This window comes from Delphinapterus leucas, chromosome 5 (genome assembly GCF_059928025.1).
Source record: "Delphinapterus leucas isolate spDelLeu-1000000601 "Yukka" chromosome 5, BTC_Dleu_Yukka2, whole genome shotgun sequence".
Taxonomy (NCBI): Eukaryota; Metazoa; Chordata; class Mammalia; order Artiodactyla; family Monodontidae; genus Delphinapterus; species Delphinapterus leucas.
In genome coordinates this window covers 14,335,289-14,351,386 of record NC_143133.1, presented here as the reverse complement: position 1 = coordinate 14,351,386, position 16,098 = coordinate 14,335,289, and the positions used below count along the sequence as shown (strand labels likewise).

Here is a 16,098-nt window from a genome sequence, read left to right as displayed (position 1 = left end):
TATTGTATTTTGTACCCCTTGCTGGGTTTGATTTGCTGGGTTTTGTTCAGGATTTTTGTATCCGTGGTTTCTGTGACATAAGCTTGTCATGTTTTTCCTTCTTGCGTTATCCTAGTCTAATTTTGGTATCAGGCCTATCTATGCAAGCCTCATAAAATATGTTAGGGAGTCTCCCCACTTTTTCTCTTCTTTGGAATAATTTCTGTGAGATTGGAATTAAATTTCCATTGAATTTTTAATAGAACTCACATATAAAGCCATCTGGACACGTGGTTTTCTAATTTATGAGAAGATTTATAACAACTGATTGAATTTCTTTAACAAATTTAGTATATTCTAAAGTTTTTTGATATTCTGTTGGTAAATTATACTTTTTAGGAATTTATTTTCTCTGTGTTTTCAAAATAATTGTCATAAAGTTGTTCATAATATCATCTTGCTCTTTCTTAATCTCTGGGTCATCTGCAATGGTGTTACCTTTGCCACTTCTAATAATTTGGGCGCCTTTTCTTGTTTTTCCTGAAACAGTGTTTCTAGAAATTTGTCAAAGTATTTCAGATAACTAACTTTTGACTTTTTATGCTTTCTCTTGCGTTTATTATTTCCTTTATTTCTGGTGGTTAAAGTTACCACTCAAGCTGCATCTTACAAATTTAGTTGAGGAGTTTTGTGGTTGTTAGTTAGGTTTTAAATATTTTCTAAGATGTGTTTTTATTAATACCCAAACGTGATATTTTTCTAGTTATCTTTTTTGTTCTTGATTTCTCTCTTAATTGCAATGTGGTGAGAGGATAAATCATGGTATGTGATGCCAATCTTTTAAAATTTGTTAAGTGTAATATGTGGCCATTTTTCAAGTGTGCCTGAAAAGCATGAGTATTTTGCAGTCAGTGGGAACAATACTCAATATATGACCATTAACTCAACATACTTACTCAACACAGTGTTAATTTTAATCTATCCCTGTTGCTAAATTAAATCTGTCTTATGATAAAAGATGTTAAGATAATGGCAAACTCTTTGTCTTTCTTTGTATAGAGTGGTGAGGCTGAACGGCAATATAAAGGAACTTTAGACTGCTTTGTGAAGATATACCAACATGAGGGAATTGGCGCATTTTTTCGTGGTGCCTTCTCCAATATCCTTCGTGGTACAGGGGGTGCTTTGGTGTTGGTATTATATGATAAAATTAAAGACCTCCTTAATATTGATATTGGAGGTAGTTCATCGGGAGATTAAATTGAAAAATGGATATAGTTAACTTATTAAATGTACAAATTACGTAGCTGCCATTTGTATACATTTTGATAGTGTGTTATTACTGTCAGTATTTTCTTAAAGTGCTAATTCTGCAGTGAAGCATAGGCTTTTTTTTTTTTTTTTTGCGGTACGCGGGCCTCTCACTGTTGTGGCCTCTCCCGTTGTGGAGCACAGGCTCCAGACGCGCAGGCTCAGCGGCCATGACTCACAGGCCCAGCCGCTCCGCAGCATGTGGGATCTTCCCAGACCGAGGCACGAACCCATGTCCCCTGCATTGGCAGGTGGACTCTCAACCACTGCGCCACCAGGGAAGCCCAAAGCATAGGCTTTTTTCAAGGATTTAAATACTAAAAGGTCAAATAAATGTGGTTTCTTTCCTACTTAGACTCAAACTCACTTTAATGAAGAATTTTACTTAAGTGGTACATGTTATTTTTATTAGTTTAAAATCTTTTTCTTTTGTGATTAAAAAAGTAAATTTTATAATGCTAAAATCTAAGAAATGAAAGTATCTTCTTTTAAAATGATATTCTTTTAATGTAACTGTCTCCCCATCTTTTAAAATCATATGATATGACAAATATTTCTTCAAAGCTTATTAGGAGATGTCATCATGATATCTGTGGGCATAAGTAAGCTTTATTCTACAACATCTCTACTAAAGCAGCTCAGGTTATTACTATGTATTGTGTTTATGGTATCATATAGCTTTTGATAAGCACAGATTCTAGATCTGATCATAAAAAAATTGATAATGACTTTAATGACACTGCAAACTGTCGTTGGAAAGTAAAAGATATAAAAATGGCATATCTGCTAACTTTTATCTATAAAATAAATAAACTCTTGCTAATGTGAATATATCTTTGAACAAAAAATATCCCCTTGAAAATTACTTTGTGTACTTTGTATTGATGATAATAAAGGAAGTTTAAAACTTATTCCTGAGCTTTATTTTCCTTGATTCTAACTTATTAATAAGCAGAGAGTAACCAAATTTTTGTTAGAATTGGGAACTGGCTTAAAGACAGAAAGCAGGGTTTTCAAGGTTTTGTACAGGAGTCTGTCTTGTTTTTCAGAAATGTTGTAGAAGATAGTACATTTGAAATCCCCAAGACTTTAAAGTTTTAGTGGGTAAAGGAATGTTAAGCTAGTGGGGATAAACTATAGAAGGATTTTGTGAGGCTGTGAGTGGGCAAAACCAAAATAGGGTGAGTGAACTTACTGGTGCACAGGGCAAAGTATATTTCATGGAAAATAATACAAACTGTACTTTTTAATATACTTGGTGTTATCACTTGAGGAAAAAAGTTAACTCTTTTGAAAACTCTTAACATGATTTCTTGCAGTGGTCAACATAATGCAAAAAGTTATGTAACAAGACAGAAGATGCTTCTATACTATCATTAGTTCTGTTTACCACAACAAAAGGAAGATTTAAGATGGCCCAAAGAAAATCAGTTAAAGTAATAAAAATTAGGAATAGTGTCCCGTAAAAAGATAAACTAAGAAAAGATAAAAGTTTTTAATTTGTTTAGGGACATGCTTAGAGGCAAAAAGTCTTTAAAAATGGCATCCATAGAGAGCAAACAATTTAATTACTAAATTGCTAGACCAAAAGCCTGTTCTTTGAATCCTGCAACATGTATATAGTTAGGACAAAAGAAAATAAAATGTTAACCTAGGGGACTGAAACTGAACATGCTGTGCCTACCAACCACACAAACTGTCCAATAAAGTTGAAAGGTTGGAAGGAGTTTTATTTAAGAGGAAAAACTAGGAAGATAGGCACCAAACCATAATAGACAAGGAGGATTGCCAACCATCTCAAAGCAGTGAGTAGGAAAAAGGAAAGTCATCTGTGAAAAATCATAACCCCCAGGCTTGTGTCACAACAAAGTATAGAATATATACATAAGTACTATCTGTGATACAGGAACTCCAAACTGAATAAGTAAAACTGTTCTAGGACCAGTGAGACTTCCTAAGGGCTCTGAAAGAAACAAATACAAAACCTCTCTGGGACACTTCTATGACCCAGGGCACACAAAAATCCCACAGAAAAAGCAGCCTTACTGAGGATGAATTCATGGTGAAAACATAAATCATATGAGGAAACAAGCACTGTGTAGCAGAGTTGGTAGATACAATCAGAATTAGCAATTAGCACCCTAATTCTAAGAACTAAAAATGTGATAAAATACTCTAAAAGGCTATAAAGTTAGAATGTTTAAAATGATTAATAGATTTTTTAAAGGAAGCAAAATAATACAAATAGTACAGTATGAAAGAACAGACAAGTTTGAAAGAACATCTAGAAATGGTAGAGTGCTTGAAATTAAAAACATGACAAAAAGAGGCTAAGAGTCATAGAAGTTAGAATAAAGGGACCCTACACATTCTAATAGGAGATCTAGAAGAAACTGAAAAGAAGGGGTGAGAGGCAGTAATCAAAGGACAATGTCTGAGACTTCTCCAGAACCTAAAAAATCCATCCATCCTCAGGTTAATAAAAAATTCCCAGTAAATTTTAAAAATGTATAATGCTATAAATTTTATTGAAGATGTTGGGATAATACTTTATATTTGTGCTGTATTACACAAACACATTTCTAAAGCACTGACATACATATTAGAAATAACCCTTGAAGTGAGGTAGATAATAAAGGTAGATGATAACTGGGGAGGTTAAATGAATCACAAAAGTTAGTGGCAAATCTTGGACTCCCTATATCTAATTTAAATTCGTTTTACTAATACTATACAACTAGTATATTTTAGGATAATATAACCTGAGAGCTCACAGTTGGCCTTGTAGAATGCAAAATCCACCATCTTCATTTTACAGAAGAAGGAACTACACCCCAGAGATTGTGTGGCTTGCCCAGAGAGGCACAGGTAGTTGTTGTTGATTCCATCATTGGAATCGGGTCAGCATCTGGTTCTTGCAGTAGTCCTCTTTTCAGGAAACAGGGTCAGGTAAAGGTTGGGTACACCTACTCTGGAATCAAATCCCTACTCAGCTCTTATTGGCTGTATAACTTTGGGAAATCATTTTTTTTTCATTTTTATTGGAGTATAGTTGCTTTACAGTGTTGTGTTAGTTTCTGCTGTACAGCAACGTGAATCAGCTATACATATATTTTTTAAAATCCATATTAGACACATCCTAATGAAACTACAAAATATCAAAGAAATAAAACTCATGACTTGCAAAGGAACACTATTTAGACTCATCAATAATAATGGATGCCAAAAGATAAGGGACAGTTACTGTCAATCAAGAATTGTCAACCAAATTATTATTCAAAAGGTAAAGATTTTTAGACAGAAACAAAAAATTCACCATTCAGAGACCTTTACTGAAAGAAAACCCAGAAGGAAAGAGGTATGCAAGAAGCAATGAAGTAAACAAATTGGTAAACATATTGGTAAACCAAGATAAACACTGGCTGTAAAAGACTTTTTGGTGGGAGAAGTAACTTGGTGAATTGGGGGATAATTTAGACTCTCAGTTTTCTTGAGAGCCTACACACATTTTGGTCTCTTCTTGCATTTTTTCAGGGGCAGGCCCCAATGTAAAACTAGGTATATTACTATAACTAAGCAGGTAAGTCTGCTTAATTCTGGAGTGCAATAATTATAAGCCCATAGACACATTTCTGTAATATCAGTAAAGCTGATTTTTTTTCTATCTCCACTGCCCACTCTTCTAGCTCAACTGTTTGAAAATTCAGGTAGAGATTCAGCTAAAATGGTATCTAGAAGGAAATTTATGGCTGCAAATATATGTATTAGAAAACAAAGACAAAATTAATGAGCTGGGTGTTAGAAAAAGGACAAAGTAAACAAATATAGAAGGAGATAATAAAGAGCAGATGAAATAGAAAACAAAGACATAATAAACAGGCAAGAAACCCAGAAGCACTTTAAGAAACCACTAGTGATAGGAGCCAAGAAAAGAGATTCAAATAATATTAAGAATGAGAATATTGGACATATAGAAAAGATTTTTTAAATAAATGAATAATCAGCTTTATGCCAACAAACGTGAAGGCTTACATGAAATGGTCAATTTTCAATAAAAATATAAATCAATATTGATACAAGAAATAATAGAAAACAAAGACTGTATCCCCTAAAGAAACTTAACCCATGGTCATAAATCTACTTGTAAGCTCCAGGCCAAGATGGTTTTCAGGCTTGTTTTACCAAAACTTTGCCAGAGAAAAGAAAAAGGGGAAACCTCCTCAACTTCTTCTATGAAGCTAGTATAATCTTGATATTAGCAAGAAGAGTAAAGAAAGGAAAATTAAACCTTATAGATACAAACATTCTAAATAAAATAATCACAAGCTAAATCCAATATATCTAAAAACAGAACCATCATGGGTGGCCTAACAGGTTTATCCGAGGAATACAGGGATGTTAAAAAATCTATTAGTATTACTCACTGCATTAACTGATTTAGGGAGAAAAAAAGATCATTTCAATAGATGATGAATAGCGTTTGTTAAGTTTCAGTATCCATTTACGAGAAAAAACTCTTAGCAAGGAAAAGAGGATAATTTTAGCTTTTTTATATCAATGCAGAAATATTTTCTTTAACGTTAAGCACAAGACAAGGATGCTCACCGCTATAGCTTATATTCACCATTGTACTGAAGAGCTTAGGCAACATAATTAAGAAAAAAGAAGTAGGATTAAAAATGAAGAAAAAAGTTGGTTATTTCCCAGGCCATATGGTTCTATATACAGAAAATCCAAGAAAAACTACAAATATTAGAATTTTTGAGAATACAGCAGGATTGATGGATACATTGATCAATATACATAAATCAACGTAATCCCTATGTTGTAGCAGCAGCTGGGCATACCTACCATGTATTGGCTTTTTTGGTTCCAGGCATTGTGGCTATGCTCACATTATTTAATAATAAAAACAGCCTCATAGGTGTATTTGTCGTCTTCCTTTTAACAGGTTTTGAACATGGGACTTGGATAGTTAAGTAACTTGCCGAAGGTCCTACCGCTAGTAACTTAGGTGAGGCTGGGACTACAACCCAAGTCTATGTGACCCCAAACCTAGCCAGGAGGTACTCTCATTTCCTCCCAGTAAATGTAGAGAATGTAATGATAATAATCCCTTGCGCCTGACCCCAACTCTTTCTTTTTACTCTGATATTTTGTTTTTTTAATAGGAAAATTATTCTCACACCCTCAAGTTGTACACACAACATGTTGAAATAAATGGTCCTAGGAGAATTTCAGGATATTCTGGACAAAATCCGGACGGTGGCGGGCCTAAAAGGATGGTGGCCGCAGGGGCAACTGAGGAGAGCGGGGAGAAGCCGGGAGCCGCCCAGCAGCGCTGGGGCCCGGGGTCTGTTGGGAGCAGCGGCACCCAGTCCCCTCGCTGCTCACGCACTGCCTGCTGGGAGGCGAGGCCACGACACCCACCGCGTCGGAGAGGACAGAGGACGGCGTCGACGGGTGTCACCAACTTCTCCGGTGTGCTTGTGAGACGGAAGAGCGGTGTGATTCTTTAACGTAGAAAGACCAGAGCCAAAACATTACATTGCGGTTTCCACAGTACCGCCCTTGAAAATGGATTTCACATTCCTCATAGCAACAGCAGCAGGAGCTATAGCCACCCTTGCTGCTGCAGCTGTTGCAGCATTGATAGTGGTAAGAAGTCTACGTTCTTTTAGAAAGTGGACAAATAAGGACAATGAGCGTACGGAAAAACCTCGTAAAAAAGTCTCTTTCGGGCTTCCCTGGTGGCGCAGTGGTTGGGAGTCCGCCTGCCGATGCAGGGGACACGGGTTTGTGCCCCGGTCTGGGAAGATCTCACATGCCGCGGAGCGGCTGGGCCCGTGAGCCATGGCCGCTGGGCCTGCGCGTCCGGAGCCTGTGCTCCGCGGCGGGAGAGGCCACAGCAGTGAGAGGCCCGCGTACCGCAAAAAAAAAAAAAAAAAAAAAAAAAAAAAGTCTCTTTCATGAGACCAACCAATGGGAAACAGGAAAGACCTGAGGAATCGGGCGAGAAGCAACAGGAATCACACAAGGAATTGGACGAGAGTGTACAGGAAACCTGGGAAGAACTGAACGACAAGGGACAGGACCACGAAGCACCGAATGACAAGGAACAGGAACCCCAGGAAGAAGTGAACAAGAAGGGAGAAGAAACTCACAAAGAAACGAATGAGAAGGAACAGGACAGCCAAACTTCAGGCAGACACAGATGCTGATCAAATGAAGAAAGCAGACAGCTGGGGCAGCGGAGGCTCCTTTTCTGCGGACGAAAGGGCAGAGGCTGGAGGCCACGCACAGGATTGCTTGGTGTCACGGCGACACACAGGCGTAAGGTTGCTTTCCTGTAAAACTGGTTTTCAGAGGTAAGGGTTAGTGGATGAGACTGCACCTTTTAGGATATGAGGGAAGTTAAACGAAGGGAAAGTTGTCAGTGTGTTGTTTCTTGACATAAGTTTTTTTTGGTATTTCAAGCCCTGGTGAGGCGGGGGAAAAAAGAAGTCCCATTGGCTTTCATACCAGACACTGTCACTTGTGAGGAGAAAAGGACTCCTTCCCCCACCCCCCCGCCCGGGATCGGCGGTGCCCCGTAGGGCGAGGCGAGGCCGCTGTCGGCCGCACAATGGGAGCCACCTCACAGGGGCGGGCGCGGCGCGGCAGGCGGCACGTGGGCACCTCGGGGCGGCGAGGCCGGCGGGGGTTGGGCGGGGAGCCAAAGCTGCGGGCGGGCCCTCGGGGGAAAGAGCGAGGAGGTGGTTGCCGGGTCATCAACCGCCAGGCTGCGCGCCCGACACCGGGCAGGCCTGGGCAGTGTCCTGCCCCTGCGACCGGCCGCGCCCGGTTGCCAAAACAATCGGAAGGGGTCCTTCCGAACACGTGGGCAAACCGCCGGCGGCCGCTCTCACCTATACCAGCCGCAGTGCGCCCCGCTGCCGCGCGGTGGCGACCGAGCTAGCTAGTTCTGCTTCCCCTCCTCCTCTCCTGCCCGATCCTCCCCGCTCCCCCTTCTCCTCCCTCCCACTCCCGGCTGCCTCAGCCGCCTCCATTTTCCAGATCTTTCTCGAACCCGCAGCTCCTCGGGCAGCCGTTGCCCGAGTGCTGACGGAAGCGGCCGAAGTCGAGGCCGGGAGCAGCCTCGGGCGCGGAGGGGAGCCGGCGCGACTCCCCAGCGACCGAACGCGCAGGCGCAGACCCAAGTAACTGCCGGTTGGAGGCGGCCGAGCCGCAGTGGAGAGAGACCTGCCTGGCGGAGGCTGCGGCGCGGGCGGCCTCCACCTCCTCCAGGGTTCGCCGACGCGCTGCCCTCGTTTTAATGCGCAGCGACTTCGGGTCATCTCTCCTTTGCTTCTCGTAGGAGTCGCAGTTCCAGGAGCAACAGCCTAGAAGAGGACGCGGTCCCCGCACAGAGGGCTTCAGCACCATCCCCCCGACCATTAGGCGGCGGGATGTCTGTGGTCGGCATTGACCTCGGCTTTCTCAACTGCTACATCGCGGTAGCGAGGAGTGGCGGCATCGAAACCATCGCCAATGAGTACAGCGACAGGTGTACCCCGTAAGTGCCTTGTCTGGTCATAACCCTAGGAAACGTCTCCTCCCGACCCTTACGCTTGTCCCGCCCGCTGGTTTCTTCTGATGCGCGGAACTCTGAGATGACAGGTGCAGTGTATCAACTGCGATCTCTAGGGACCGCGGGTTGGCGCGCCCAGGTGGGAGTCGGACGTACTCGCTCCGCACAGCTGCTTTTCCTTCAAGGACAAGGGACTTAACTCGGATAGCTGGCCCATCTCTCCTTTCTGTACCCACGCCCCCTCTCTCCCCCCGCCCCACGCCGCCCACCACGCCTCTGTCCGCCGGCGGCCCTGCTTTAGTTTTAGGGAAAGGGATCGGAGTGGGACCACCACGATGTCCGGAACACTGGAGAAAGATCTTTGGTTACCTCTAGTGGGGCTTGTGTGGGATTATTGGCCGCGGGCGGGCATCCCCGCTCGCTCAGTAGAAAAACTGTTTATTCTTTTTTCCCTTCCTGCTTTCCCCATCTGTCAGCGTGACAGCTTTCTCTCATAAAAAGTAGGAAATGAAAGCTTAGACTGCAAATATCAGAAGATGAGTTGCAAGTTCATCTGACCCAGAAAACCTTTTTTGTTTGTTTTTAAAGAAGAGATTGAGATATTCAGGTTTTTATCTCAGTGTCCTTGAGAATTCGAGGTAATCGGATCGGTTTCCAGGGGCGTAGGTTAATGGTACATTAATAGGGAGAGAATCAGGGATGGGAGTCGTTGGCCTCAAGTATTGGTAATGTTCATCCATTAAAGGAAAGTGGGGGAGTTAGAACCTACCAAAAGCATATTTCTACAGAATGAACCGTTGGAGAGTCAGAGGCCGCTGCCCTGTATAAGCATGACTGTGAAGTGATTCCATTACGAACACTTAACGAAACACTTAGGAGGAGTGGCATTATGTCATGGAAACATGTTTCCATATGTTCCATTGTTTCTCTGATCTGGGAAGTTAGCAATTAAGTAAGACAGGGTATGAAAAACTAGCTTCTTATTGTAGACTCCTGTTACCGGTAATTTTATGAGGAAACCAACTGTCCATATCTTATTTCCTATGGAGAGGCAACTAAACATGTTTGACCCTTCTGAATGGTCCAAAATACAGTACTTTAAATATAAGACTAATCTTGTCAGTGTTAAGGTAAGCCTTTAAATAATTATATTACTACACTTTTATGAGTAATTTAAATTATGTCAAGGAAATGTTGACGATAGCTTACTTGAATCATTTTGTACTTTGGTTTCTTTCCAAGAATATTCTATAAGGTTTTATACCACGTTTTTCTAGATTATATGCATTACATTTCTTTTACTGAAATTTTGGATCGTTGTATTCTCAAATGTGAGCATAGGTTATTTAATTTTCATAGTACTGTTAGAACTCTTCTTTTTACATCTTTTTCTGGCTTTTATGCACAATGAGAAGGTGAAGTAGTAATTGTGAACTATTTATGACTTCATCTCTACAACATTTTGTTTTAAGCCACAGCAGATATGGGCTTCTGCCAGAAAAGGACTAGGAAATTCCACTCTCCTCTTTCAGCAGAGTAAAGGTTAATGGGGGCAGTCTTTGGCTTCAGGGACTTAGCCTATGGAGAAAAAGTGAGAGGTAGGATGGATGTTCCCCTTGTCTTTAAAGCCTTATCCTAAAAGGTCATAAACCAGAATTGTAAAACAGATACTGCATTTCCAGGCTCAGAAATCTTAGTAGTGGGCCCATGACTCTTTAAATTTAAAGAGCCTGGCCAAACTTTCAAAGAGAGTTATTTAGATATTAGGCTGCTTATTTAAGTCTTCTAAAAGTCTCTTTGTTAATATTCTTAAGCACATTGGCAAATTCTGTGTGGCTGAGAGTTAATGATCTTTCTGATTGTAAGAGAGTCACTTCTAATATCTAGATTTAATGAGCCTAATCCAAAGTAGAAAGTTCTAAAGGTGGAAGGACTGTATTCCTAGCTTGTATCAGCAACTCTTACCTTCTTTCTGTGGCTGTGTACTGTCATTTATCTCAGAAATATATCTTTTATTGTTACTGAACTAATACTTCACTGTAGTCCAGTGTTCTTATACTGTATATTTGCTTTGCAGGGCTTACATTTTTGAGTGAAAACATAGCCCTTTCTGATCCCTAGACATTTATTCGTTAAATGCCTGTCTTGCAAAAAGCATAACTATTAGAGGACCTGTAACTTTTCTAATACACCACAGTGTTTAATAATACACATAAACTAGCATTTCAAAAAAATTTTTTTTTCCATATTCCAGTTGCTGACATCAAGGTAATATGACACAGGTATTTCTGAGATGCAAATACATTATAAAAAGATCCTGTGAGGACTTCCTGGGTAGGCCAGTGTTTAAGACTCCGAGCTTCCACTGCTGGGGGCACGGGTTCGATCCCTGGTCAGGGAACTAATATCCCACGTGACCTGAGGCGAATAGAATAGAATAGATTAAAATAGGATAAAATATTGATAAAAAGGTCCTGTGGAAAAGAGGTAGGAAATGTTTGATTTAGTTGGTTTCAACATCCATACTTTTTCACATTTGTTTCATTCTTTAACAAACTTGATTATGGATTCATGGGAGAATCCCACGTATAAACAAAGAACAATTTAATGAAAAAGATAATTGCTTAAGTTTGGTGTACAATTAAGGGACCAAGGGCAAGTAGTTAAACCTGTTTTTCAGATTCACCTTCTGTAAAGTTGGGAGTGCTTGTACTAGCCTCTCTTATCTTGTGCATAAATTGAAGAGGAAGAAAGAAATTAACATGCATAAATTGAATAAAATATTAACTTATTTTTTCTGAATATTTTCTTATTTAAAATTATTATGCAAATAGTACATGTTTATTGTAGAAATATAGGCATGTTAAAAGATGAAAATGAAAATTTTTCCATCCAGAAATAAAACTTCCAGATGGTTTTCTCTGTGTGTATTTCAAGGGTAGATTATATTTTATATTCTGTTTGGTGTCCTCTATATATATAAAATATATTTCTATACTATTAGTTTTAGTGTCTGTATAATCGTTTCCTTAATTTAATTCATCCCTTATTGGATATTCAGGTTGTTTATATTTTCTTTTTATAAGCAGTGTTGCAATAACTATCTTTATGACTAAATTTTTGACCCTTAATTCCTTCAAATAAGTTCCTAGAAGTAGAATTACTGAGTGTGTACATTCTTAAGGCCTTAGATATGTTTGTATTGCTTGATTAAGTATAGATGTAGGGATTGGAATTTCCATGCTAGACTCAGTTATATCAAAGTGATTAGTTTCACACATGGGAAAAGAAAACTGCAGCCAGAAATCCTCATTCAGTATCAGATTAAAGCATGTGGTCAGCTAAAACATGCTGCCTGCCTGTATTGATAATAGTGATGTCTAGGGGCTAAAAATTGTGTTTGCGCTGTCACACATATCACACCAGTTCTATGAGTTTGATAATACTAGCTATCTTTTTCCATAAGAAGCCTTAAGCAAAGTTAAGTATCTTGGCCAAGAACTAGTAAGCAGTGAAATGGATTCAGTTTCAGGCTGCTTTGACCCCTGAACCCCAATGTCCTTACATTATCCATTGGCATATGGATGGTATCTATTATATATTGGGTTCATGGGGGTGTCATGGGACAAATTGGGCAGTTACTGTAGAGAGAAGGATCTTTAATATCAGTCAAGTCATCTATTTTTGGCTATTTTTTAAGAAGTATTATCTTGTTTTAAAATGTTTTAATATGCTTTTAAGTTATTTTAAGAACATGTAAAAATCTTGTTTCAATTTAGAAATCCATTAAAAAATATGTACACAAAATAAGTTAGTGTAAACCTATGGAGGAAAGTAGTGTGGAAAGACTATAAACTATTAACAATGGATATTTCTTGACAGTAGAATTATAGAGTGTGCTTTTAATACATAGTCTGTAATGTTTTGAATTTTTATGAACTTATTTTACAGTAAGGAAAATGGATCTTTTAATCAAACTATTATTTCAAGACATTTTTGTTAGGTGTACGTATTTGTTTTGTGATCAACATTCTGTAGGATCCGACTTACTGTTCAATTCTCTGTTTTTCTGTCTTCATTACTTTTTCCCTATTTCTTTTTCAGTGTATGTATAATCTGAAAATATGCGAAAATATTATTTATACACTACACCTCAAATATGTGAGATGTCCTCTTCAATGCACAAAAGTAGAAATCACTTACCTTGGGGTATTGAAAATAAAAATTTTTGTACACAGAAAATGACAAAACTACAGACATTAACAGTGGCTAGTTGGGTAGGAGGACTTTTTATGATAATAGCAGTTTGGAGTAGGAGAATATTTTTACAGTTTTTTAATTAAATATTCTTTGTACTATATGAAATGGTTTTGTTTGTATGTTTTACTATTAGCTTACATTAACTTTGATTTAAAATATTTTAAATACTGAAGAATTACATAAAGTAAATCTCCTTTTTCTCTTCCCAGACACCTCCTAAACTTTAGTGTGTTTCTATACATTTGCAAGTATATGTATATAACTGGGATTTTTTTTTTAACGTAGAATTACATTATACATATTTTGCAATTGCTTTTTTCAAAATATACTGTGGACGTCTCAGACTTGCTCATATGACTCTAATTTATCTCATCTTTTTAATGGTTGTACAGCATTCCGTTTATCTATACACTACCATTAGTGTACATTTCAAAATATTTTGCTGTTGACAAACAAAGTTCAATGAACAGCTTCCCCACACCCTTCTTTTTTTAAAAAATGAAATTGTGCCTAAAGGAGTGGGTGGGCAGGTATCTCACACTTAAGCACAGCCAAAGCTAGAACTATAAAATCTTTTAGTATGAATATTATGCACGAAACAAAATGAATCTCCAGTCATTGCCTTGAATTTGTGGGTGAAAAATTCTGAAAAGTTTCTAGAAGTCAAGGAATGATAGGTACAAATTACATAATATCTCTTACAAGTTGAAGGTGTTTCATGTCATTGGTAGTCTTTTTAGTATGTGGTCACTAAAATACAAATTAATGACCATAGCCATATTCTAATAAAACTTTATTTGCAAAAATAAGTGGCAAGGGGTAATTTGCAAACCTCTGTTCTAGGCAGTCATAATCAAAAGACTCAAAATTACTGTGCATGGATATTTGTCTTTGAACTGATGAATTTTAAGTAAGATAGTCATCTTTTAAAATAATGTATCTAATCTAATAATTAATCTAAATACTTAAACAATATGTCTCATTTAATGTATCTAATCAGCCTTTTAATTATTGTGTCTACCTATATAAATGTCTGTGATTTCTGTTAATGGATTCAAGTTATAAACTAATTTGTGAATTATGCTTACTAGAAGCGTTTGGAAACTATTAAAGGAATTTTTATTATTTTTATCTGTTAAAATGTTTTATGCATTGTCCATATTGAAAGATTTGAAAGTTTATATTATTACTAAATCATAGATGCCTAGAAGTTTTATACTTTTAAGTAGCAAGCTAAAAAGGAAATGGCAACAATCAGTCCTTTTGAGAACATTCCTCCCCCACCCCTTCTAGGGCAACTTTTTTCCAGATAGTTAATTTTGAGAAATAATAACTAGATGTTTTCTTTACTGTCAAACTCTCAGATCCCTTAATTTGTTTATAGGCATTGAAACACTCTAAGAATGTTGTCTCCAAGTTATTTGAACCACTAAGGAATCATTTTGTACAGAACACTATTTGGGAAATGATGCAGTGGTTCTCAGCTGGAGGAGATGTTGTCCCCTAGGGCGTATCTGACAATATCTGAAGATATTTTGGTTGTCACAGGGGGAGGGGGAAAGGAGGAGTGCTACTGGCTTCCAGCAGGTAGAGGCCAGAGGTGCTCCTGAAATCCTCTAGTGCACAAAATAGCCCCACTCCCTCAAAAAAAATTAGCCCAAAATGTCAGCAGTACCAAGGTTGAGAAACCCTGCTCTATAGACATCTTGGCAGCCATATCAGCGGTTGACAATTTGATTCAGAGCCAAATTGGCCATGCAAGGAGCAGACCTTTTGATTTAAACTAATTGATTGTCCTCTCATATCATTAATTCAGCTATTGTATTTCTTAGCATCTACTCAATGATAGCCAAAGAGGTTATAAATAGTAATTATGGTCTCATGGAACTGGCAAGGGAAAGTGGAGATTTCTAAAAATAGGGCTATTTTTAAAGTGTAAATGGTAAGATCAAGAGGTTTTGAATCCTTTGCTTTATAAAGAAGCAAACAAATTCAGTGTTGCCCTCTTAGGTGAGAAGTTTCATAGTCTGTTGGCAGTATGTGTTTTCTCCAACCTAACCATGCTTGGCTTTATAAAAATAGGCTTTATAAGAGAGACAGAAAGTTAATCTTAGATTTTAAGGGAAAATACAAGTACATCTTTCTTAAAGTAATATCCTGTCATTTGATTTTTATGCACCTCCTCTACTAAAAGTGATATAGGACATTCAGAAGCTTTGCTTATTTGTTTAGAGTTTTGTGGCATTCTTTGAGAATCTAGGACTACCACTGTGGTGGCAACATCAGACTGGATATAATATATTTAAGCTGCATTGTGAACTCTCCTTTTTTTTTTCTTTTAGGTATAAAATGGAATTTCTAAATAGTAGTTGAAATAATATATAAAAAGTATAATATAATTGGATTATGTGATACATAGTTGGATAAACTGTTGAATATCCTTTTCTATAAGAACTTTTATATCAACCTAATATGTGTGTAATTTCCTTGGTATTACTAAAGGTCAGGTAAAAGTGTTGAAAGAGAATAGGTATTTAACTTATTTTGATTTTTCTGAGAATCCTTGGCAGGTATTTATTTAATGGCTGTGTTCTAGAATCTTTTTGAAAAAAAAAAATTGAAGGAAGGAATTTGAAGAACTTTAGTATGTGAGGAGAATTTTCTCTATTGAAACTGGGTATTTCCAAGTTATAACATTAAATTTTTAAACTTTAAAAGTTGTCTGCTTTTAACCTAAAAGAATATCTGATAATGATAACTGTTTAGCTTTCCTTGTGAAGTGATACAGGTGCAAAACATATTTCAGTGAATACAGCACTTAATAAATGATAGTTGAATCAATCTTATTTGGAACTAAGTGTTCTAACAAGTTAAACTCTTGAGAATCAACCTAAGAATAAGATTTTCTGTGCATTGAAATGTTGGTAGCCTTGTATTGAAAAAAGTATTCAGAAGTGTATCCAAATAATGGAGTTGAG

At 38.0% G+C, this 16,098-nt stretch overlaps 2 protein-coding genes across 2 annotated transcripts in view; both read left to right on the top strand.

The window, feature by feature from the left end:
- The window catches only part of SLC25A31 (solute carrier family 25 member 31), a 32,250-nt gene extending 25,696 nt beyond the window's left edge, over window positions 1-6,554 (top strand). The window contains exon 6 of the mRNA XM_022556936.3: window positions 1,039-6,554. Coding sequence (XP_022412644.2) covers window positions 1,039-1,239 — 201 coding nt within the window. The 3' untranslated portion in view covers window positions 1,240-6,554. The remainder of the gene's footprint in view (window positions 1-1,038) is intronic.
- Window positions 6,555-7,375: 821 nt separating this feature from the next.
- Window positions 7,376-16,098, top strand: part of HSPA4L (heat shock protein family A (Hsp70) member 4 like) — a 55,404-nt gene continuing 46,681 nt past the window's right edge. The window contains exons 1-2 of the mRNA XM_022556928.3: window positions 7,376-7,658; window positions 8,648-8,845. Of these exons, the coding sequence (XP_022412636.2) occupies window positions 7,465-7,658; window positions 8,648-8,845 (392 nt within the window). The 5' untranslated portion in view covers window positions 7,376-7,464. The remainder of the gene's footprint in view (window positions 7,659-8,647; window positions 8,846-16,098) is intronic.